We start from the raw sequence: 24,142 nt of genomic DNA on the forward strand, positions 1-24,142 counted from the left end.
AGGGTACCGAGCATTTCCAGTAGCACATGTCAAATCACCTTCTTAATCGCCAAGATTGCTATCGTTTTCATACATTCATATTGAACATTTACGGAATGCAATCATTACATCTCATAGCCATGTGAACCAAACCCCTATCCCCATAAGATTCAGGTAGATCGATCACAAGGCAACAACCCATCGGCAACTGTCAGGTGTGTAAGTGGGTAGACCAATCAACAGTAGGCGGACATGGAACCAGGCCCAGCTAGCTAGCACCGACAGTTGAAGCTTTGCTGCACAGATATCAGGTTGAGTCGTGTCAAAACTGCGGTCAAAACACCTTGAACCCCATTTTGCCTACTTTGAGGTATTTATTATTCCCTCTACTGGTGGACGGAATCTTGATGCGACTTCATTTATCAGGTCAACAATGTGATCGTGCAACGACCGGGTCTTCGAATCCATTGCTCCACCAACCCCCTGCGTCCCCATCCAGCTTCTCCAACTGCTAAAATAAATAATACCTACCCACCATCCCACCATTTGTACAACCCTCGTCATTCCTCGGCCGCATCTTCCAAACGAAGCAACCTCAGCCAACCAGATCATGGCGTCGCCAGTCAACGACCGCCCGCCCTCCCCTCGCCCTCTCAACTCCCCATCCCGGGCTCACCAACTTTCACCTACGCATCCACCGCAAATGTGCTCTCGTCCTACACCTTACCCCTCCCACCCCCGCCGCGGCCTCCCCACGCCGTCCTCACCAAGGCCGACCTCGAAGCCAGCCAGACCGCCTATGCCGACCTGCTCTCGACCGCCAAGGCCTACCGTCAGGCCCTGGCCACCCTGTCCACGACCGCCTCCGCCTTCGGCGCCTCCCTCGAGGCCTGCGCCCGCCTGAAGGAGTCGCGCGCCGACGCCCTCGGCCCGCTGCCCAACGGCGGCGGCCCGAGCCTGTCCAACTCCTACACCCTCAAGCAGGGCTCCTGCACCGCCGACCTGCTGCTGGGCGCGAGCGGCGTCCACCACCTGGTCGCGAACCACCAGCAGATCCTGTCCGAGACGGTGTACCGCAGCTTCGAGGTCCCGCTCCTGCACGAGCTCGACAAGTGGCGGGCCGCCATCGACGACGAGGACGAGCGGTACCGGCGCGAGGCGGCCGCCCGGAGCCAGGAGATCCGGCGCCTCGAGAAGGAGGGGCTCAAGCTCCACAAGCAGCGCCGCCGGGACGTCTCCAAGTTCCGCGAGCACCTGGTCGAGCTCACGAGCCGGCTCGACGGCCTCACGACCCTGCACGGCGACCATGCTAGGACCTTGCTGCGCGAGAGCCAGGAGACGAGCGTCAAGATCCTAGATGCGAGCTGCAGTCTGGTGCGGGCCGAGGTGGACATCTTCGAGAGCCTGGCCCGGAAGGGGTGGAGCGGTGGCGGCCTGGACGAGCTCCTCGAGAAGGGGCGGGACCTCTTCGCCTCCGAGGACGACGCGCTGGTCGGAGCCGGCATCGTCGGGACCCCCGGCGCCCACAACGGGGTAGACGGGGCGAAGCTGTTTAGTATACTGCCGCCTAAGAGCATACTGCAGCAGGGCGACTCGGGGTCCGATTCCGGGCTGGGATCAGGCAAGTCGCGGGGTCATGGCCGTACGGACAGCCTGCTTGTCGAGACGGATCGGTACCAGAGCCTCACGGGCGCGGTGGAGAGAGAAAGGGGCGATAACGAGAGCATCTTTTCCGACTTCAACCAGAGCCGCGGCGTCCGGCCGTTCAGCCCGCAGCCCATAAGACGACACCACACGGACGTCCTCATGGGTCAGGACTCGCTTTTCCTGGGCGTTGACGAGGTAGAAGGGGCCAGGGACGTGTCTGCGCAGAGCCTCACGCTAGAACAGCAGAGAGACCGCGAGGAAGAGGAAAGCGAGGAGGACGGGGCCTCACCTTGGAAGGACGAGGGGCTGCGCAAGGCCAGCGTCGATGCACATTCTCCAGCCTCGACTGTGAAGGACAGGGAGCGTAGATGGAGCACAACCGATAAGGACGATAACAGCTCTGAACAGGGATGATGCAACCTGGCAGAGGATTGAGGAAGTATTACATTGCATACACGCATACTTCATGCAAAAATTGCCCTTTACGAAGAAACGGATCAAATGAAGTCATGGTCATGGTCGGAGTTACTAAAGCAGGTAGAGAAGCATGTCGCTCAGCGCGACAGCTCATTAGAGTCGAGAGTCTTAGAAGAGTTGGCATTCTTTAATTATACCCCCCTTTATACAATATTAGGTTACAAACGCACTTCTGGCATTTACACACATAATGATACACTTCTACGTGTAATCAAGTGACATCCTGGCTATTTAGACGCCATGCCAGTACGAATGGAGAGACAGTTATCTGTAACATATAAAGTGTCTGTCTATAGGGACTGTCTATGTTGTATCCCTTCACAAGATCCTGTGTAGCATTTGACGGGTTTTGTTGCGAGCCTGTTTCGTTCTTTCATCCTCCCTTAAATATGATTAAGTAGGTAGGTACCTACTCTTGAGGCTTATTCTCCCCTACCGCGCCATCGCACAAAAATCAACCAGCCAAATGCTTGAACTCCCCTCAACGCCTGTAATAATGCACTTTTGGGGATTCTTTGAACCACACACTCGAGAGCAGTACTCTTTAAGTAGCGAGTGCTTCACCAAACCTACTTGCCGAGCAACTTAGTAGTGAGCGCATGTACCATAACCAGCCCCTTTAGCCGGGTGAAGAACTGTTTAGTCATCCTTATCGGCACTAACGATCTCTTTGCCAAACAGTCCAAACCAGCTATCCAGGCAATACATAATACGCCAGTACAGGCTCGCCCGGTTGAAGTCAAACTCCCCGTTTTCGAGTCGCGGTACCTCGTCCCCAATCATGCTGCCGCTGAACCACTTGATGAGAGGAATGCGACTTGTCAGCCGCGCTACAACGCCGGGCTGCGGTAGTAGGGCTTGGTCGGCGGGTATCACCTTTATGCGGCGAGCTTCGGGGATACGGCGGCAGTACTCGTTATTCGTGGCGGTGGTCGTGGCGCTTGTGGACTCGATGGGTTCATAGTCCGCCGCACGGGAGCTGAGGTAGGCCCCAGTGATGGTAGCAGTGGAGGCAGTGCCAGTCGTGTTGGAAGACATGGTAGCAGAGTCGATGCTGTGGGTAGAGGTCTGGGACTCGGGCGGCGAGCCATGCAGATCGAAGCTCGAGTTCCGACCGCCAGCTGGAGTACCGGCCAGCCACGACTTGGGAAGTGCTGATGACATCTTGCCGTTCTGGGCCCGCGAGGCCGACGGGCGGCGCCGCTCACCGCGGAACGATCGCGGGTTAGGCTGCTCGTCCTGCAACATGCCGGCATTACCTTCCATGTCCATCACGGCAGCATCTTCCTTAGGAGGCATGCCGCGGTAGGCCTCGGCAAATACCAAATGACCCATAATCTTTTGCGGAGAGGCGTAAATTGCTGACTCGGCCGCATCGGCCGATTCGAATGTGACCTTGATCCAGTGTTCTCCTCCATCCACGCGGTTGACCTTTGTCCTTTCCTGAGGCGTCAGGGCTCTTCTCCTGGTGAAGGCGGAATCTCGCAGCTCCGACTTGTACCGCCGCTGCTCGATGGGTGGCTCGCGCGAATAGTCCTCGCATATCCGACCAGCCAGCTGCTCATACTGACTTATCGCGGCATACTGCTGCGCCGAGGATCTGTAGCCCCTCAAAATGACCTCGGTGGGTTCCTGCACGAAACGTGTTGTCTGGGCCGTCGCGGTACCTTCATCGGGAGACACGGTCTGGGAGAGATAGCTGGTTTTGCGTTGCGAGTTGCTCGACGCGGGAGCGGGTTCCTGGCTGGAGACGTAGTCAGCGAATAGTTTGTCGGCACCTTGCATAGTCGCATCTTCGCGTTTCGGCGGCAAGCTGCCGGTCCTCGATCGCGACCTTCTGGTCGACTTGCCGAAGGAGCCAGACTCGGGAACTGCGCGGCGTCGAGGTGCATCTCTCTGTCGATCGCTCCTAAAAACCACACGAGATTGTAAGTCGAGCCGGTCTTGAAAGTGAAGCGCGGAGTACTGGTTTAGTTCTGCATGGTACATACTCTGGGAATATCATAGCATATGGCCTCTGGATTCCATCTTCACCGGTGTAGAGCTCGTCATCAGGGACGTTGTGTAAGATCAAGGGAGGCATTGTGCTTTGACTCGGGTCGCCTGAGACGCGTTGACTGTAGCGACTTGGTTACAATGTCGAATTCCGTCCAAGTAGCAAGACCGGTCTCGAAATCGCAAGTTGAGGGTGGCCTGGAATTTGATTCGGATAAGGCCAAGATTATGGTTGAAGAGGGCTGCAACAGTATGCGACGAGATGCGTTCAACAACAGCCCTTTGGCATAGAATTTCTAAATTGGAGAGCAATGGATGGAAGAGGCTAAAACAAACTTGTACCTAAGCCCGACCGCCCCAGCAACCAATGGCCAATGGCCAATGGGGGGGGGTTACCCATGCCTGGTGCAGTGGTACTTCGATTATTGGAGATGACAGGGGTTGGGATGAATAAAGTGCAGCTGTTTGGGCAAGTACCGACCACTGGTGAAGTGCTGAAAGAGGTACCTCAACTGCCAACTGCGTGCACATTTCCATTCCCAGCTAAACGGCAAAGGCGGCTGAAGCTTCAGTGGGGTACCGGGCTATTTCTTAACAGGCCTGGAGCTGTAGCTTCTCCAACGACATCATCGGGACTTCCAACTTTAAAGCTCCATCCACCCGTTGAACCTCATTTCAATATCACCAACTACGCCCCTCCTCATAGCCAACAGAACAACCTTCTCACAACCTTCACAATGTTTGGATTCGTATGCTCAAGATGCTCCCCATCCAATTGGTCGGAATTGGCAACTAACAAATGATCTTGTAGCGCAAAACCAAGGACATCATCACCGTCTTCCACAAGGCGAGCTCCCCAGCTTCGTCGAGGGTGACCACCCTCCTGAAGCAGGTGTCTGCCAATGCCACCGAGGCGGCCACTGAGGATCAGGCCAGCGACCACACGCACCAGACCCATCCCAAACGCCCGGAGTTTGACCTGAACATCACGGAAGATGCTCCTACCACGGATCAGCTGCAAACGATCCTCGAATACGTGGGACAGAACAAAATCGGCACCGTCATCCCAGGTACCAACTCCAGCAAGGATGCTCTGAAGAAGTTCAAAGAGAGCCCCGATAACTTCAAGCGGCCAGTGGTAAGTCTCTCTAGCTGTCTAAGCTTTCCCCTCCTTCACCTACCAGCGGACTAACACCGGCCAATAGATTGTGGATTGGAATAACGGACATGCGGTTGCCAGTGAGAACGAGTCGGAGATATTGAAGATGCTGGATAACTTGAAGAAGGGAGAGTAGATGTACATTCAGCTTGATACCAATAACATCATACAACCAAGGCTCTCCTGTGTAAATATAACATTTCAAATATTCATGACTTTCTTACTCGACAGCTTTTCTTATGATAGCCAAGTCTAACGGGCAATCTAGATGTTGTGGGTTGGCAGGGGACTCCGTCATGGCGCGGACCAGCCCAGGCCAATTCTTGTGAATCTTATTGCATTTTATTTGACTTTTAGGTGGCTAATATACTCCTTCATGGAGTACTTCTCCATACCAGCTGACAGTATCAGGAGTTAAACAGATGCAAGATGAATTCGTTGTCAGGGTGCGAGAACTGGGGGGTAGGGACAGAAGCGTTTTCTAGGTAGACTCCAGGCATGGCAGGGTGATTGTCAGCTGGAGTGGTTTAGGTTACAAGATGCTGTAGCAACACGGGGATTGTCCGAAGATCTACAGGCACCTATAATGCCTTCACTGGGTAAACGGTAAAAATTCACATTGGATCTGTACAAGTGACAATTGACCTCAAGCCCTGTTTACTAGGCAAGGTACCCAGCTCTCAAAAGCAGCTGCTCTCTTCCACCCTTTCATCCAAGATCAACAAAACCTCCTCTCCCACCACATCCTTCAGACAAGAGACCGCTTCTCGATATCCACAAAAGACGAGATTTGTGCAGTCCTTGCCAGGTTCTCCTGTCTTTTTTGTTATTCTTTCACCTTTGCTATCGAGCTTTTGGTACGTAATGCAAATCCTCCCCTATCCAGTGATATCCAGGTGACTGGGTTCACATTCACATCACCCTCACCCCTCCCAATAACAACAATAATTTGGGAGAAAACAAAAATCTATACTGTTGCCATTACTGGAGCAGTACTTTAGGTCCTTCTCCAGTTTGCTTCCATAATGAATTTTTGGGAGAATTCTTCTGCCTGATCATACACGTTGTTCTCACTCTGTTTTCATCAACAAGCTCAATCAGTGCACTTCGCACAATAGCCAATAATCTGCCCACACTGCTTTATCCCGTCCAGACAAGAACATTACATGAAGCCCTTCACCTTTCACATATTAATTCATCGCCGAACACTGGAACTGACTTTCATGAACCAGGCCAAGCATTTGTACAATCTTCCTCACTTCACCTAAGGTTCCTTTGTACAGCACCCCGTCGCTCCCGCATGTTCATCGATGCTTTCATCATCCACCATGGCGATGGCACACTTCAAGCCTGAGCTCAATGCTAGAGCAGGCCCTCCTTCTGGTTGGGATGCTAAGAACTACCTTGCATTCGAGCCGCCTATGGAGTTTTTCACAAAGCCACCCAAGAACTTGCCGGCTTACTTCTCAACTCGTATGGGCACAAGACCACGTCGTGACCCTGACATGCTCCCCACTCCCCGTCGAATTTCCCCATGGGATGCTGCCCAGATCAAGGAAGCCGCAGACACCATCAGGACCTATTGCTTCCCCATGTTCAAGCATATTGAGGAGCCTCAGTCTTACTATGATCTTCACACTTATTGGGACAGCACTGATCTCTGGGGGTTCGGCGTTCAAAATCTGTGGAATGTCCTGCAACATCTCTACTGGGAGACCCAAGGTGAGCTGCCTGGTATCATTGCAGAAGTCCGCGTCTACGTTGAAGAGTGGGTAGGTATGCTGCTGGGGAACCTCAGATGCCGAAATAGCCTATCAAAGTGGAATGATGACGAAGATGGCTACGATATCCTTGGCGCGTTCCAGCCGGAAGACTTGAAGGATCTTGATGGTCTGGATATGTATTGGCTTCCTCTGGTACGCGATGTCCTGAAGTGTGCACGCGGACATATCCGTCGAGGCACGTACGAAGCTCCTCGCCCGACGCCTCACAAGCCAGTCCCTTCTTCCATGGCAGATCTGGAGAACAACCATGGCTTTGCTGGCTCAGAATGGAGCTGTAAGTCAACAGACAAGTCCCACACAGTATACAAACGTCTTACTGATTGCGATCATTTTCTAGTTCATACCACTGCCCGGCGTCCCCAAAGTGCTGTAGTAGCTCTTGGGGACATGGGGTTGGAACTTAGGAACGGAGCAGCCACCAAGGGGACCTGCGTTGTCGATAGATCCTCAGCAACAGCAACCAAGGCCAGGCGTGACTCCACTATCGAGACTGCTTCCGTCAGTGGAAGTACTCCTTCAACTGTAGTGGACAAGTCCACGATCGGTACGGAGGCACATACTCATGAGAAAACACCAAAAGCTAGCATTGCCTCATTGGGTGTCCCCAATACGCAGAACCTGGTTCGTCCAAGAGAAGAGGCTTATTCCAGCATTTCCCGTCAGAATGGTTTGGCTGTACCACCCCTGACACAGAACACCATCCGTGCTCCATTCACTACTCAAGTGTTCGCTGACAAGCCCCCGAATGCCTCTGGTGGCTGGTATACTCCTGATGGCCAGCCAAACCCGTGGTACTATCCGAGAAATTCGGCATCGCAAGCACCACGTGTGAATGGTATGGGGGCTCCAGATGGGCATCATGACTTCTCATCTTATTCACACGCACAAAAGCCCCGTCAAACGTCTGATTGGCCTGTTGGATCTGAACATGGAGTAAGTACCACCCAATTTAAATTGAACGGAGCAAGAGCCCCTGTCCCTTCGACCTACGACAATAGCCATGCCCGGTCCAGCAACTACCCGGAGTACAATGGCGCTGCCGCTTATGGGCCAGTCTATGTGAAGCAGGGTCAGAATCATCCCGTTAAACCTCAGTTTCAGATGCGAGCACCACTCATTGGCCCATCTCAGCAAACAGCTCCGACACCTCAGGCTGGTCACCAGCTTTCCAGTTTGAGACATGAAGGCACTGGCTTGTGGCCACACGCGTCTAATAGGCATCAGCTCACACATGGCTTCCACCAAGTACCCGGCCAACAACACACCACTCTTCGTTATGGAAATGTAACCACCCGGTGTGTGACTAACGCAAGCAGTTATGCTGATCAGCCTTCAGTCCCTCGACACTGGGAGAACCCTGGGGTTGGGTTTGACCAGATCGACAACCGCCACCGGATGTCGTCGCAGTCATTTGGGACCACAAGCATTCCCTCTCGTAGGGATACAACCTCTTCTGTTCACAGCATCTCACACGATCCCAGTTGTCTCAATGCTCACCGACTTAAGACAGTGGGTCCCTCTCTTCAACAATGTTTTGTTGCTTGTCCTTGCGAATTTTGTCAGGACAAGGACCGCACTCTTTATGTTGGTCCTTTCCAACCAGGAGAGCTATTAAGTCCTGAATCCGAGAGAAAGGTATTTGATGCCTTCTCTGCCTTTGGCGATATCATAAACCTGACCATTACCAAATCTCGTGGCGCTGCATTCGTTAGGTAAGAATTGGTCTGCAATCCTCGTTTCCTCTAACCTAGTTTACTGATAATGGTTTTAGATTCAAGAAACGCAGCTCGGCATTTGAGGCAAAAGTCCAGCTCAATGGCAAAATGTTCGATTTCTGTGAGCGAAGTATCAAAGTCAACTATGCCTTTGGTTCACAGTACTACGTACCATTCATTACCAATCGCCAAAGACAGCTGAACAACCCTACCATGAATGGATTCGACATACAGGGTGAAGCTCGTCCTGCACAGATGGTTGCCAAGAATGTCACGCGAGCTCCTCGAGAACAGGTGAATTCATTACTGGCAAAACAGCATGCATTAGTGCCGAGAGTCAATGATGTTCTGAATCACATGCATCATTCGTCATCAGCCGACGAACCTTCCGAGGATGGCACTGCGATACTACACAATGTCACATTGCCAGGACAGGATGATGTTACCCAGCCAGCTCCTAAGAGTAACGAAGATACCTTCACAGGCCTGGATGCAGATAGCGGATCTGACAAGCCTGTGAGCAATGTACGCAATGTGGCTATGCTTGAGGATTCAGGGGAGACCTTGGCTTTTAAGGACAAGCATATCGGCGATGTTTCTGATCCCGATGTTGGTCATGATGCTATTGTGAATGAGCAGGAAGGACAAACTACATCCCAGCTATCCAGCCGCACCATAACCCCAAGTGGCAGTACCCCTGTCTCACCCACAAACAACACCTCCGGTCAATCGTCGAGAGAACAAGACGACCAATCTTTCAATGCCGAGGACAGAACTCTTGACTATGGCACTGTAAGACGCTATCCGAACAAAAGAGCTGATAGACAACCTATACCGATAGACTGGGCAGTACCATCTTCTGGCAGTCCAGGCGATGCCCACCAAGCTACAAGCCATATTGAGGTTTCCCCGTCTAGAGTCCACAATCCTGCTACCTTTGTTATCCGAAGTGCCTCGTCTCAGGACGTCACACCTCAGTTGACCCCACACGGAAACAAGAGTAAGAAAGGCAAGAGCAAGGCTAAGAAGAATCAGCAGAAACTGAGTGAACAGTCCAGCAGTTACATGCTCCCGGCCACTGCCTACCAGCCTGCTGATGCAGCCGTCTCCGAGCAGCTACCTTCTCAACCCTAGCATGGTTCGAGAAATACTGTTGGAGCTTCACTGAACCCTCAGGGCTTTGACCTGCACAGTGAGCATTCCAGATCTCCGCGCAGAAATGCCTTGCAGGGACGTCAAGGATCCGATCCGGCCAAGGATATCTCAGGCCCTCCACATGAACACCATCGGGGTGGGCTCAATGTCATTGGGCAATGCGAGCTTCAACGTCCTTCACAGGATGTAGGTGGTGCAAGAGAAACCGATTCGTCCTCCACTTCTTCATATTTCGAGCCCAACCCAGACAAGCCAGTTGGTTATTCTACATTCGGCATTTCTCCACCTCGCCCTTCAAGGCACAACTCCCAAGGACAAGGTATACCAATGCCGTACACTTCACCCACAACGGAGCCTTTTCCCCAATATGATGAGTATGACTACCAGAGCCTGCGGCCTCAGATGCTCAGCTACTCACCCCGAGCATATGAAGAGGCAACAGCAGCTCCTGACAGTGACATCAAAAAGTCACGCGTCCTGAATCCGGCAGCAGTGGAGTTTGTATCGCCCTCCCGTACTGCAGAGACACTAACGGAAGGCAATACGCTTATGAACAATGGTAAAAGCATCGCTACTCCATTGAAATTCACCCCCGTTGTTCATATGCCCATGCTGCCGACTCAAAGTCCTGAGCCATCTCCTACTACTGTTACACCTGCTTTACCAGCCTATCCAGTGGCTGCCCAAGCTAAGCAGCATGATGATATTAACAAGCCTAGCTCTCCTGCCACAGTAATGAATGATCACAAGGGCAACGACAAGGAAAGCAAGGGTGGAGACAAGAGAGAAGGACAAAGCGAGATTAAAGACTTTGCATCCTTGCACGAGTCTCACAAGTCTACAGCTGATTCCGTAATCCCAGCGGACAAGACTGGTCATGCAGAAGAGCGAAAGAGCCCAGTAAAGAAGCGTCAGGAGGCCTGGAACAAACACAAACAGAACAAAAAGTCCAAGAGTCAGACTTCACAGGGAACTCAGCCCACAGGAAATGGCAACGGGGAGCAGGGCCTAAAGGAATCTGGCAACAAGGCACAGTCCTCCGATGCTAAAACTGCAAGCCATTCGAATGACGAGACAGACAAGCAACAGCGCGACAATAGTCAGACTCGAAAACAGGATCAGTCTGGGCAAAAAGATGTCGTTTCCAGGGGGGCCAATGCCAAGGGTAAATCTGCTACCAAAGAGGTGCCTGCCAATCAACCTGTCGTTCCTGGTGCTACTTGGGTAGATACCGAGCCCACGAAGGCGACCAAGAAGAAGAACACAAAGCGCCATGCTGTTAAGGGCAAGGCGTCTGCAAAACCAGCTAGTAGCAGTGTCACTGCTGCTCCCACAATGTCTCAAGAGCCCGACGTTAAGGGAGAACAAGGCTCGGGTTCTCAAGCAACAAGCCGCGGAGGTGGCTTTGAGAACAAGGCTAAGGGTAGCCAAAAGACTGGAGATAAGAGCCAAGATGACCTCGAGAAAGCCGTTGCTCCAGCTCCAAAGGTCATCTCGGACGCTGCTGGCAAAGCTCCAACGGGGACTACAGATGAGGCTAAGCAGCGAGAGAACCTTGCCACTCAGCCCAATGAAGCTGAACAGAGCATTTCTAAGGAGTCCGGCACAAAGCTGCAGAAAGAGGTGGAAGCTTCCTCTTCCAACCAGGCCAAGAAATGGAAGGGGAAAAAGCAGAAGGGATTGGCCGCAAGTCAAAGTGTCACCTCGCAAGACAAGGATCAGACAGCCTCGTCTGCCGTTACTCCTGCCACTACTGATGCCAAGGTAGAAGTAGAGCGGCGCGATACAATGGTGTCTCTGAGCAAGGCCGACTTACCATTAATCCTTGACGACATCGAGAAGGTTGTTTCGCCTTCCCCGGGCTCCAAAACCCCGAGTTTGCGTGATGCTCCTGCTCCCAGCAGTTCCCCCTGGAGAAAGGACAGCAAGGCAAAGGCCTCCGACAAGAGAAATGAGGAGGACACCAGCGTTCTCTCCGAGACACTTCGTGAGGGCGATGAGCGTAAGGGTGGTTAAACCCTCACTCAAACCCCCTTTGCCCGGCCCTGCATGACTGAGATCGTGTTAGCACCACCACAGCACTGGCACCAAAAAGAGATGGGGTGTTGGTGACGATCGTGCCACATATTTGCTTGTTTTGTTCACTCGGCATCACACCCTTCAGGAGGCTAAGGCAGGAACCGAGTCCATCAAGGTCAGATAGCCATGGCATATATAGGATCCAAGTAATTGGACACATCTGAGAGATGGATACCAAGACGGCTTGGTAATCCCCTGCGATACACGAGAAGAAAGAAAGACGAGAAGTTATGGCTGTTGTGTTAGAGTAGATTTCCTTGCATCTCCGTAGCTGATAATGTCTATGATATACCCCAAACCTTGTGATTCGCAACCCAGCTGGTGATCGTTACTAGACATGGAACTGACCAAGCTAGGTCAAAGGACTCCCGCATAGGGCAGGCGGGACAAGCTGATCGTCGGGTACTCTATTCGCACAAGTCTCGTAGTTCGTATAGACAATAAGGCACTACGCTGCCCCCTCTCTATGGGTTTGTCTTCCCCCTTTGGCTCTGATAGCGGATGCTCTTATGGCTTTTCCTTTCTTTCCCAATATAGCTGCATAGAGTATTCTCCTAGGAAGCGGCGGACTCGTTCTTAACCAGCGTCGTTACAGTGTCCTCGATCTGCTTATCGGATAATCCCTCTAGGCTCTGGCTCGTCTCCTTTCCGAACTCTGTGGTCTATTGTTAGCATGCGCTGTCTCCGCGTGGAAATCCAGTCCGCGAATTTCGTGTAATAGGGGACTGCTGGTATAGCATACCATATCTCGCGAACACCTTGGGCAGAGTGCCGGCTGCTTCACGCATCATAATGGGGGTCTGCGGGTTGTTCTTCTTCATCGTCGGGTATGCGCGGAGCAAGAACGATCTGTAGGGATACCGTGTTAGTCGGAAATCGGATACTGGTGCATCGTCCCTCTTGCTCTGCAATCGGCCTTGGAGGACTTGCGCAGGAGAGGGATTGGGAGAGGCTCGCGGGTGCCGTTGTCGATCGTGGGTTACCCGTACCTGGTGGCTGCGCTGTGCTCGCCCGTCTGGCAGAACAGAAAGCGAACCTCCTTGAGGCTCTTGGCGAAAGCGTACTTGCCCGACATGGTTGCGCGCGCCCGATTGGGGTTTCTGAGAAGTGTGCTGGGTCGGAAGGTGGAAACGGAGGTGGCTTTGGAATAGCTTCAACCAAGCATTGGATCCGATACCCGAGCTTCAATTGACGTCCGCTGCTGCTTAGCTGCAAGGCTTTGCATAAAGATTTTCCGGAGCTCGAGTTTGCATAAGACTGGAGTTATGCACATACTACAGACACTGACCTCACTGTGAGCAAGTGAAATTCGAAGGGAGGTCCACCAAATTTTTTGGTGAGCATCCCACCTACTCCGATTAAGTCCGGCGCAATCCCTGCCAATTCTGCTGTGCCCGACCTATCAATTCGTCCATCGGCGTGGGCTACCCTCCATTGGAAATCAGCTACTACGTCCTACTATCGGAGTCCCGTCATTCCCTTCTCTTCCCTCCCTCTGACAATTCTTCGGCGCGACTCGACGACATCAAGACTGCTCTGCACTCTCAACCCGAACCCGACAATCAATCGATTCCGAGCGAGGGCCATACAAAGAGACCACACAGCAATGTCGGCGACAACCACCACCCTCTTCCGCGCCGCCCGGCCGGTCATCTTCCAGCAGGCCGCTACCCGAACCGCCTTCGCCACTGGCCGCGCCAATGCCTTCCGCAACTTTTCCCAGAAGGCTGGCCGCCGGTACCAGAGCACAGCCGCTGGCGAGGCGCCGCAGGTTGGCTGGTTCGCGCGCATGTGGAACAGCCCTGTCGGTTTCAAGACGGTGCACTTCTGGTAAGTCTTTGGGCGGACACCATTTCTCGGTGGTCACGGATTCAGGAAACTCCTGGGTGAAAATATGTGGGAGATCATATAGCAGCAAGACCTTTTATTCTGAAGCTGCAATGCCAAGAAAGGATGCAGCGGTGTCAGTGGAGGAAATGAGACATTCATGGCGCATAGCACGCGAGCACTTTCAAGCAACCAACGGGACATGATGCTGACATCAGAACTTCAGGGCTCCCGTCATGAAGTGGGCTCTGGTCATTGCGGGCATCAGCGACTTTGCGCGACCTGCTGAGAAGCTCTCCCTTACCCAGAACGCTGCTCTTACCTCGACCGGTCTGATCTGGACGAGATGGTGCACGATCATCACTCCCAAGAACTATCTGTGAGTCCCGCCCCATCGTCTACCTCCGCGCATCTATGTGCGACAAGATTGCTGATGGACGGATTCTTGTACAGCCTTGCCGCTGTCAACGGTTTCCTGGCCATCGTTGGTATCGTTCAGTGCACGCGTATCGGCTTGTACTACCGATCTCAGAAGGGCCTGCCCGCTACTGCCTCTGAAATCAAGGACGAGGCCAAGGAAAAGGCCGAGAAGGCTAAGGATGCTGTTAAGGCATAGCTTGGGTGACAAAATATCGACAAACGCATACCCATCCCGGGCAACCTTCGTTAGACTCCTGGGCCAGAATTGGGGTTTTCTGCGCGGTGATCAAGTGGAGCAGTTTCCAGGGCACGTCACTGCGCTGGATGATATGCATGTATGCCGTCTCCGGTTATGGTGCGTATCTACATTATACCTTTCCCTTAAGAATGATAGAGGCCGGGACACCTGTATAGTACTACAGTCTACTGCTAATGCATTGCCTTTTCAATAAATCATCCTACATATAAGTATGTTCCTACGCAGCAAGCTGTTCGGACGGCTGCTCCCTGGAGCGAGTAGTTTTTTTTCGATGGGAGAGCGGACGTGGCGACCATGACCCCTAGTGTACATAGGTGCGGTCAACCTTGAACAATATCCTAGAGTTCCCTGATCTCTAGCTCCTGTTAACTCGAGAAAGCTTCATGTCCCAGTGGGGAATCCAAGACTGAGAAAGCGAGCACCACGCTTATAACTACCTAGGTAGTTAGTTACCAGACCATCTAGGGGATTCTAACGAACCTACACATCTAGAGCTGCCCGCGCTCTTTAAGGTGGATACGGCGCGAACACGGATCGAATCGGCGGCGAACGTCGGAAGGACTACCCCCGCCGGCGGCCGCGCATAGCGTCTATGTGCTTCTTGCTCAGGGGTTGGGTAACCCAGTATCGCAAGTGTAGGTACGTGCGAGCCACAACCTGGGGTTTCGCGACACGTCTCTGCGATTCTGCATATGAGTAACTAATCTTTGCCCTGCAGATACCGCTTTCGAATTTGTCTTGGGACATAGGAAGTTTGTAGGGCAAAGGGGGCGGCGCGGCGGGTCGCTCAAGCCGGAGGAGCGGGCCGCAAAGACGGGAGGCTCCTCGCGGGACAGTCCGGGACTTAGGCTGCGTTCACTTTGGCTTTAAGCATGCGCGGGTGTGTTGATGAAGGTTGCCGGATTAGCCATTCGTCAGCGCCCCTCATAGGGGTTACAACGGAGCTGTGCTTAAGACTGGTCACCAGGGAGACACTTTACTGGAACACAAGGATTGGACTACGTCGTTTCATTTCTTGAAGCGACCGACAAGCGATTCAAATGACGCAGCTCGCCCATGGTTGGGAAGGAAGCTAGCTGGTCTCGCGATATAGGGGTTACGCCCCTGAGTGTCAAGCGAAGACCATTTCAAGGAGCTATTATTGCCTGGCGTTCCTGTAAAGTTATCGGAAGGGAAATGCTCTACGCCAGTTCATGGTAGGGAAACTGATAGAGGGCTTGATCTATAGGATGGAGCGAATATGGCCAACATGTATTGAAGACTTGGTGGCGACCGCAGTTCCAGCATTGTAAGTAGCAAGTGAGGCTATTCGGATCAGATGACAGCTGAGTTGCAAACTATAATCGAGTTGTACATATATTATGAAACCCACATTAGTTGAGATGGCAGCTTCAGGCTTTGCACCATGCTTTCCGCCAACAGCGATTCTGAATGGCCAACCATCTAGAAGTTGTCGTCGGGGGTCACGGAACCTAGTATTGACCTATATCATCACTTATATTAGCAGCATGGGAAGATATAGTCTGAAACGCCCCCCTTGGCTACTCCCACGCCTTGACTCTTGATGACCACAGACAGCACGGAGAACCCACATACGATGTTTGTTATTGAGACGAGGGAATGAGTGTCCGCTGCGGGTATTTGCAACGACTGGCAGGCCACTCAGTCATTGTGGATTCGCTGACCGCCGATAGTCATGCAAAATTGAACACATCAGAGCAAACACAAGGTCGCTTTGGATAATCCTTAGACATTGAGTTTATCAGGTTGTCATGGGTGGAAGGTAAACATAACATGTATGCGCTCGAGTAAACTCGGACATGTTAATTTGTCACGTCGAGAGCTAGTTAATGTAACAAGGTGATCGCATTGACGAATAGTAGGGTCGACATATGATAAATTTAGGTTGAAGAACACCATGTATTCTGACTCTACTTGTCGTTCCGAGCCATTTTTGGTTGTGAGTGAGTGTATATTCTGGCGCCGTAGTTAGGTAGTCGAGTCATACGATGTGGCGGATTCCAGAATCCGATTAGTCCCTTTCTAGTGCCCCGGATCTATCCCGCAACTTTGTGTTTTGGCCACCTGGATCGTTTCTTACCGAGCCTGCGCAACTGTATTTTTAGCGCATGCAGGAACGCGGCAGACCTGCATCGGTACCGAACGAATCACGGTGTGCGATGTCTCGCCTACCTGGGGATTCTCTCGCTGGTTTGGCCCGTACAGAAACCCGTAGAGACCAGCTTGCTTTTTTCCTGTCTGTAGCCAGCCAGCCAGCCAGCCAGTCTCAAGGAGGTATGCAAACAGTAAGATGCATGTAGTATCACTGGCTCAGATTTTCCCATAGACCTGGTGGCATTCAAACATACAAGCTAGATTGTTTCAACGGGTCCCGGTGCATTGAGCACATTGCAAACGCCCCAAACGAAGTTCGAGAAACAGGCTGTGTACAACAGCAACCTAATCATGAATGTGTAATGCCGTAACCTTGACTAGTGTTCACTGCCCGTCTAGCTCCGACAATGGTGGGAATCATCAGGAACCAATGACTCGACAGGAAGCCATTGCCACCTGCAGAAGCCAGCCACAATATAGTAGTAGCAAGGACGCTGCGCCCTCTATGCCGCCGTATATATGCCGTTATATTGTGCCAGCAGGTTGCTCAGGGAACCTCAGCCCAGTCAACTTGCAATCTATCAGTGGCGGGCCCCTCGAACAAAGCACGGGACGGAACTGGCAATTCATATTCTCGGTGAAATTGGGAAGTCGTGACGTGGCCGTGCGGGATCCGGTCCAAGAGACTAGAGCGAACAAATCTTCTTTCTTCCTTTCGCAAACTTGACAGAAAATGGGATGATGTTTTGGAGGAGGACTGAATTACGTACGCCTGGAGAGCAAGACGTTCTGGGCATCGGATTCCCGGCACCGTGAGCTTCCGCGTGTGACGAGTGCCCAGCGTGCATTACTCATATGTTACCTACTACGGAGTAGTAGTAGAACGATGCAGGAAACAAAATCTTGTTGTACTGGAGGGTCCTGGGGCTACGCCTTGTGCCTTGCTGCCCTGTTCGCAGGAGGGGATGCCCATGTCGATTTTGATACATGAAAGACCCTCTCTTCCACCTGACGAACACTCTCCTTCCCAGCTAGCACTAGATATCAGGAAACTAACTTAATGCACTTGCATTAAGCTAGAAGGGGAGCTTGATAGGATATGCGTTTCGGGATCGAAGCGGCATTATCGCACTAGAGATAGCTGCCGCACCGAAAATCACAAAGAATAGGTTCAGCGCTGTGACATCGTTAGAGAAAGGTTGACCCAAGAGTTGGTCGTACATGTACTATTCTTGAGCTATTGATTCAGATCAAATAAACGGCTTTCGGTACTTGTTGCCCGTCACTGTTGATATAGGTACCTAACATTAGAGCACATAAGGTGAGACTCCATAGCCGGAGGGGCAGGGCTAGGTACATGCAGACACCATTAGTGGGGTCCTCCGGTCTTGGAAGATACTTTGAGCGTCTTGTCTCAGCTGCAAGAGACCAGTCAGAGCATCTCCGGATTGAAGGAGGATCTGGCAGGTAACATGCCTGCACTATGGACAACATACTTACATGTAGATACTTGGCTATGTACGTAGTAAGTAGTAAGCAAGATGGAAACTACATCATCGTGACCAACTTGCCAACGAACGTAGCCTGCTTTATTAGTGAACGACTCGGGAAGAGGAGCAGCGGGTGGATGTTCAGCATCAGGTACAGTACATAATGCAACAGGCGGGCTGCACGGCTCATGGATACCCCTTCCCGAAAGCAGCGGTAATAAGGGCGCTAAAGCGCTTGCTTTTTTAGAAGAAGCTGGGGACAGCCAAGGCCCAGGGGGCGCTGCGTGCCTACGACTATACCTACCAGAGTAAGTAACCAGCTTCCCTCCTTCATCTGATGTTGTTGCTTTCATCGACAGTTCAGTAACTTCAGTTGGCTGTCGTCTTGCAAGTTGCCGCATAGTACAGTCTGGCCGAGTCAAATCTTAACTTTGCCTGTTGATCGGAGCCCTCATCGCAACCTTGGGCAGCTTATTATCTGTCAAAGCATACCTCGCTCGGTTGCGACCAGCAGACCTTTCTCTTGTTCTGTCTTGTCCGTTGCCGCCCACAACGTTACAAGTGCTCACTTTTGTCAGCTGTGACTTTGATTGCATCGGTCGTTACATACTGAGCCATTGTGTAGCCCGACTAAAACGTACACAAGACCGCACTAGGTACTCATTGTTCACCCACGTCCTTCCGTCCACTTTCGGCGGCACGCCATCTCGCTGCTTCAACTCGTTCTTCGTTCGACTCGTCGAGACGAGGGCTTCATTTGATTTTCACCAGGGCAGGGTCTGCTTTTTCCTCAATTGAAGCCAAGAAGTGCATCTTTCATTAGCACCCGCATTCCTTCATCATATTGGCCGTAGTGCAATCAAGTACCCCCCACCTGACAACACCACGCGCGCCAGCGCCCAACCCGGCCAGTTGGCATCCTCAAGGCCTGCCGAAACTGGCGATCATTATCGAAGCGAAACTACTGGGTCCCAACCTTGGTTCCGCACTCCCTGCACCGAACTTACATCCACCTGGCAAACCTCGGATCTTCTCGCGCCAAACCTAACTTTCCCTTCTTCACAAACACTTCACTGCGAACACGCACAAAATCAGAAACATCTTCTTGGACCAACCGATGTCTTCTCGGTTCTAAAGGCTACGACTCCGAGCTCTTCCCGAAGCAGGTCTGCGACTGGAGGTCGATTAATGGTTATTATCGGCCTCTGGCCACAAAGCCGAAAGCGAAGGGACAAGAAACGTCGCCGTCTATCGTCACATAAATTATGGCATACCCCGGAGCTCAGCGACCGTACGCTGGCATGGCTGCGCAACGACCTGGCCCGCGCGGAGGAGGAGGAGGAGCTTACCCGGGTCCTCCACGACAGCAGTTTGACCAGTATCAAGACGATTATGGCTACGAAGGCGGTTTCGACGACTACAATGGTGGTTACGGTCCTCCCCCAGGCGGGAACTTTGGACGAGGAGGCCCTGGAGGGTACCCGCAAGACGCTTATGGGCCGCCGCCGGGCGGGCCGGGCAGAGGAAGACCACCACCACCGATGGGCGGAAGGGGAGGACATATGATGCGTGGAGGTCCGCGAGGCGGCGCCCCAATGCCAGGACCCGGCCGTGGATATCCTCCTCCTGGCCGAGGAGGGCGTCCTGGACCCCCTGACCGATCCACTTCGTCAGACCCATCTAGTAAGCGGTCCCAAACCTGAGCGTGACTTGGTTAACTTGACTAACCAAGCAAAGTGGCTCGCCAAGGACCTCCTATAATGAGTCCCCAAGAACGAGATTTCGGCGGAAGTAGCTACCCAATATTCCCAGGTCAAAAGCGAGCCTCAGACCTTGACGAGGAATCGCGCATTCTCGACAGCATGCAAAATATGGACCTCAACGGCCCCGGTCCCGGTCCTGGCGGTAACAGACCCCAACAAAGACGCCCGACTATGGAAGATTACGGTGGCGGCAGGCCTTCAATGGACAGTCAACGCAGCGGGCCAAGAGGACCTCCTCCGAGAGGATACCTCGATCCCAGGCGCGGCCCGCCACCAGAACAAGGCTACGGCGGATTCGAGGATGATGGATACGGTGCACCTATGTCGCCTATGCGCGGAGACTTTGGACCCCCAGAACGCAGTATGACGATGCCGAACAATATGCAGCCCCCTATGGGCATGCGAAATGGGCCTTTACCTGCGCGAGCAGACAGTGCTCCTTACAATGGGCCACCTGGGCGAGGACCCCTAAGGCCATCAACAGCACAAGGGAATCGCCCGCCACCTCAAAGAATGTACCCGAACCAAGGGCCACCTGGACCTATGAGACCCCCTGGACCTCCTGGACCTCCTGGACCCCCAGGGCAGTTTGATCAAGGTTATGATTATCAAGCTCCGCAGCAGGCATGGGGCAACGAGCCCACTGTACGAGCCTCATTTGGCGATTTCTACGATGCTTATTATAATCCACGCGACAGCGAATACCACCCTCAAGGCCCTCCGAATGAGATCCCCGACTTCGACGCAGCACCGGACCATGGCCCTCGGGCTTCACTTGACCAACATATGCGACCTGGCCCTCCGGTTGGCATGGCTCAGCAAAGCGGACCCATGCGCTTCCCCGAAATAAATCGAACAAAGTCGCAACCGAATCTGCGCGAGCCCCAGGCTGCCGTCTTCGAGATGGCCGCTGAGATGCCACCTGTTCCCAATGGCGGTTTCCAGGCATATAATGGACAACCTATGCCTCCGCATCCTCAAGCTGGGCCTGGAAGTGGACACCCAGCGCCAATCCGTCCTGGTTTGATGCCTCACTCGATGGTCAATATGAATGACAAGCCTACCCCCATGCGTCAGTATAACGGTCCTCCACCTGCAGCAATCGGTGCTCAGGGAAGACCCCCGCCACAACCAGTGCAGAATGGTCCGCCTGAGCCAATTCCGGTCACCGTGGAGGAATTGGAACGCCTGCGCGCAATCATCAAAGCCGATCCAAACGACCAGGGGGCCGCCTTAACGCTTGCGAAAAAGCTCGTGGAAGCAGCTGACGTCCTCGTGCCGAGACTTCCAGACCCGAAAGCAAGAGCACGTTCTCGAGAGCGCTACGTCGTAGACGCACACAAGATTTTGAAGAAGCTTGTGAGCGCCCAGAACCAAGATGCCATGTTCTTTTTGGCAGACTGTCAAGGCCGTGGTACATTGGGCTTTGAGCCTGATAACAAGGAGGCCTTCACACTATACCAATCTGCGGCGAAGCTGGGTCACGCGGCAGCTGCATACCGTACCGCAGTCTGCTGCGAGATTGGACACGATGAAGGAGGTGGCACGCGCAAAGATCCGCTCAAGGCAATTCAGTGGTATAAGCGAGCCGCTACGCTCGGCGACACACCAGCGATGTATAAGGTTGGCATGATCTTGCTCAAGGGGTTGCTTGGTCAGCCACGAAATCCTCGCGAAGCTGTCGGCTGGCTTAAGAGGGCAGCAGAGCGCGCGGACGCGGAGAATCCACATGCATTGCACGAGCTGGGTCTTTTGTACGAGTCGGCACAACCGAACGACACTATCCTGCGTGATGAACCGTATGCGTTCACGCTATTCGAGCAAGCGGCCGACTTGGGTTATAAGTTCAGTCAGTTCAGAATGGGCTGCGCCTTTGAGTATGGTCTCATGGGTTGCCCCGTTGATCCGCGAGCATCCATAATGTGGTACTCGCGAGCAGCAACTCAGGAGGAACACCAGTCGGAACTTGCATTGAGCGGTTGGTACCTGACGGGAAGCGAGGGTGTCCTGCAGCAGAGCGACACAGAAGCCTATCTTTGGGCCAGAAAGGCGGCCCAGGCTGGATTGGCCAAGGCAGAATACGCCATGGGTTACTTTACTGAAGTCGGTATTGGTGTCCCGGCAAACATGGAAGACGCCAAGCGCTGGTATTGGCGAGCGGCCGGTAAGTCCACGTTGTCCTATACTGAGGTAACACTACGACGTACAAGAAAGACCGAGCTAACTTTTACCTGTAGCCCAGGATTTCCCCAAGGCACGGGAGCGTCTTGAAGACCTGAAGAGGTCTGGCAAGAACGGGCCGCGCCCCCGTGAGCGAATCTCGCGAAGCAAGATCGGCAAGCAACAGGAGGGCGAGTGTTCGATGATGTAGGGCGCCCGGACACTGCCCACACCGCCGCCTCCGCTAGACGAGGCTGAGTTGGCAGTTGAAGAATCCGAAGCCTTGGATGACGTATTCCCAGCTCGGAAGACCTCGCTGCCGACGCGCAAAATTTCAAACACATCCTTGGGAGGCAAGTATGGCCGTCCTGGCGACCCCCAAGTACGGTTCGTCTCGCAAACGCCGCTGCGCGATCCATTCTACGACGCTCGGCCGTCATTCCATCGCGTAGCTTCGAGATAGTCTTTTGATAAGACGCCAATTATATGAATATGATACCCGGAGGATCTAGATTTCAGCTTGAGGGCTTATCTATCAGGGCTGCCGCTCTCAGCGGCTGTTCTCGAGCGGCTGCAATTTGATTCGTTTGCTCTATTTAATGCGCCACCAACTGTTGTCGAGGGGCACGGCGTTTTCGATACGGTGGCAGAATTAGCATACCACAATTCGCATAATGCATGGACGGGGCAAAAGAGACATCGGCATAACGAGATGAAGGGCGTTTGTAGAATATCAATGTTTGGGTTTATTTTCGGGTCTTTCAATCCTGTAGGATCAGTATTCGTTGGGAGGCCATGTCCTCCTTCAAGAACGAAAGGAGAAGAACTGAACAATACCAGGCGTTTTGTTCCCCAATGCTACCATATCTTATGAAGTTCCAAATATCGATTTGTCTTGTCATTTTATCTGCTCTGATCCGATACCCGGGGGCAGCCGTTTGCTAAGGCCACGCCCACACCACATTTCCACCCAGCAGTTTCAGCCACAGCTTTGGGCCATTGTCTTTATCGATAAGAAAGACCCTTGATTGGACTGAATATCGTCATTGAAGTCTACTAGACTGCTAGAGGCGCTACTGGCATTCTACGTTACGTTTCTGTTCCTGCGCGCTCAACCTCCTAGAAACAGCATTGCGACGGAAGCGCAATACAAGTATTCGAGCCAGCTCACCGAACAGCGCGCGGCCTACTACAGCGATAGTAGGAAGAACCAGAGCAAAAATGGCCAGGAATGGAAGACTAGGCACTTGGCTGAAAATGCTAGCAGTGTGAGTAATTTCCACCACCTTTCTTGCGACACGCGCGTACGCATACACTTGCGCATGTTTCGCATTTGCGCTTCCTGGCCCGAGTTGGTCGAGGCTGATAATGTCATGTTTGTTGTTGTTGTTGTACAGAGGCGCCGTCTGCTGCGTTGGAGGCCCCGCGTTCGTCTACTACGTCCAGCCGACCGACGAGGAGCTCTTCAGGCGCTACAACCCCGAGCTTCAGAAGAAGAGCCTCGACCGCCGGTACGAGCGGCAGAAGGAGTTTGACGATTTCGTCACGCAGCTGAAGGAATCCTCCAAGGATGACCGGCATAGTACGAGACCCAACCCCCAGATATCATCATCCCACCCACCAGAAAGCGCCGCATTGGATGAAGAGCTAGCTTGCTGACCAGTTTTGTTTTTGTGAATCAACAGTATGGACTGTCCAGGAAGAAGCGAGGAGGAAATATAGGGAGGAGCGGTTGCGAGAGGATGCGAAGAATGCGGCAGAGGCAAAGGCGAGGCAGGAGGCCTTGCGCAAGGAATCGGGACTATGAACTAAAGTATGAAACCCATGGAGGTGCTAAGTGCTGAAAGCATATACAGGCGTTATTGGGAAACGGCCCTTCGAGGCGGGAAAAAATGGTCTGTACTATTGTCACTGTATTGTATCTTACGGGTGTGTTTTGTGACAAACATCAATATTTTGTGGAAGATGAGTTGATCGCATCTAGTTGAATGATGGGACTGCCTGTCGTCTATCACATCATTGATGCTTTTCTATTCGGACTCTTCAAGTAGGTCTGCAAGAGGAGCAGCACCGAAGGAGCATCATAAACTGCCTAATATTACACAACGCACCCCTGGG

General features: G+C 52.8%; 10 protein-coding genes across 10 annotated transcripts; 8 read left to right on the forward strand and 2 right to left on the reverse strand.

Annotated features, from left to right (window-relative positions):
* Nucleotides 1–95: 95 nt before the first annotated feature.
* On the forward strand, nt 96–2,040 carry PG994_007619 (uncharacterized protein; the record flags this gene model as incomplete). The annotated part of the gene is made up of 2 exons (XM_066859028.1): nt 96–121; nt 579–2,040. 2 exons carry the CDS (start codon nt 96–98, stop codon nt 2,038–2,040), a joined length of 1,488 nt encoding a protein of 495 aa, XP_066714515.1.
* Nucleotides 2,041–2,742: 702 nt separating this feature from the next.
* PG994_007620 (uncharacterized protein) lies at nt 2,743–4,219 on the reverse strand (the record flags this gene model as incomplete). The annotated part of the gene is made up of 2 exons (XM_066859029.1): nt 2,743–4,012; nt 4,095–4,219. Coding segments are annotated over 2 exons (1,395 nt in total), but the record flags the coding sequence as incomplete, so codon positions are not given.
* A 616-nt stretch (nt 4,220–4,835) lies between these two features.
* Nucleotides 4,836–5,393, forward strand: PG994_007621 (uncharacterized protein; the record flags this gene model as incomplete). The annotated part of the gene is made up of 3 exons (XM_066859030.1): nt 4,836–4,847; nt 4,910–5,236; nt 5,304–5,393. The coding sequence occupies 3 exons, from the start codon at nt 4,836–4,838 to the stop codon at nt 5,391–5,393; spliced, it is 429 nt and encodes a 142-aa protein (XP_066714517.1).
* A 1,192-nt stretch (nt 5,394–6,585) lies between these two features.
* PG994_007622 (uncharacterized protein) lies at nt 6,586–9,890 on the forward strand (the record flags this gene model as incomplete). The annotated part of the gene is made up of 4 exons (XM_066859031.1): nt 6,586–7,315; nt 7,379–8,550; nt 8,605–8,753; nt 8,813–9,890. 4 exons carry the CDS (start codon nt 6,586–6,588, stop codon nt 9,888–9,890), a joined length of 3,129 nt encoding a protein of 1,042 aa, XP_066714518.1.
* Nucleotides 9,891–10,238: 348 nt separating this feature from the next.
* Nucleotides 10,239–11,927, forward strand: PG994_007623 (uncharacterized protein; the record flags this gene model as incomplete). The annotated part of the gene is made up of 1 exon (XM_066859032.1): nt 10,239–11,927. One exon carries the CDS (start codon nt 10,239–10,241, stop codon nt 11,925–11,927), a length of 1,689 nt encoding a protein of 562 aa, XP_066714519.1.
* A 617-nt stretch (nt 11,928–12,544) lies between these two features.
* On the reverse strand, nt 12,545–13,065 carry PG994_007624 (NADH dehydrogenase- alpha subcomplex- subunit 2; the record flags this gene model as incomplete). Its single annotated transcript, XM_066859033.1, has 3 exons — nt 12,545–12,645; nt 12,733–12,839; nt 12,980–13,065. 3 exons carry the CDS (start codon nt 13,063–13,065, stop codon nt 12,545–12,547), a joined length of 294 nt encoding a protein of 97 aa, XP_066714520.1.
* Nucleotides 13,066–13,596: 531 nt separating this feature from the next.
* PG994_007625 (mitochondrial pyruvate carrier 2) lies at nt 13,597–14,433 on the forward strand (the record flags this gene model as incomplete). Its single annotated transcript, XM_066859034.1, has 3 exons — nt 13,597–13,820; nt 14,044–14,196; nt 14,271–14,433. 3 exons carry the CDS (start codon nt 13,597–13,599, stop codon nt 14,431–14,433), a joined length of 540 nt encoding a protein of 179 aa, XP_066714521.1.
* Nucleotides 14,434–19,289: 4,856 nt separating this feature from the next.
* Nucleotides 19,290–19,667, forward strand: PG994_007626 (uncharacterized protein; the record flags this gene model as incomplete). Its single annotated transcript, XM_066859035.1, has 1 exon — nt 19,290–19,667. One exon carries the CDS (start codon nt 19,290–19,292, stop codon nt 19,665–19,667), a length of 378 nt encoding a protein of 125 aa, XP_066714522.1.
* Nucleotides 19,668–19,861: 194 nt separating this feature from the next.
* PG994_007627 (chitin synthase regulatory factor 3) lies at nt 19,862–22,235 on the forward strand (the record flags this gene model as incomplete). The annotated part of the gene is made up of 2 exons (XM_066859036.1): nt 19,862–22,028; nt 22,102–22,235. The coding sequence occupies 2 exons, from the start codon at nt 19,862–19,864 to the stop codon at nt 22,233–22,235; spliced, it is 2,301 nt and encodes a 766-aa protein (XP_066714523.1).
* Nucleotides 22,236–23,245: 1,010 nt separating this feature from the next.
* PG994_007628 (uncharacterized protein) lies at nt 23,246–23,831 on the forward strand (the record flags this gene model as incomplete). The annotated part of the gene is made up of 3 exons (XM_066859037.1): nt 23,246–23,292; nt 23,422–23,606; nt 23,710–23,831. 3 exons carry the CDS (start codon nt 23,246–23,248, stop codon nt 23,829–23,831), a joined length of 354 nt encoding a protein of 117 aa, XP_066714524.1.
* Nucleotides 23,832–24,142: the final 311 nt, after the last annotated feature.

The sequence above is a fragment of the Apiospora phragmitis genome, assembly GCF_038363925.1.
Source record: "Apiospora phragmitis strain CBS 135458 chromosome Unknown utg000007l:2111988.0-4706623.0:1.0-2598199.0, whole genome shotgun sequence".
NCBI lineage: Eukaryota > Fungi > Ascomycota > Sordariomycetes > Amphisphaeriales > Apiosporaceae > Apiospora > Apiospora phragmitis.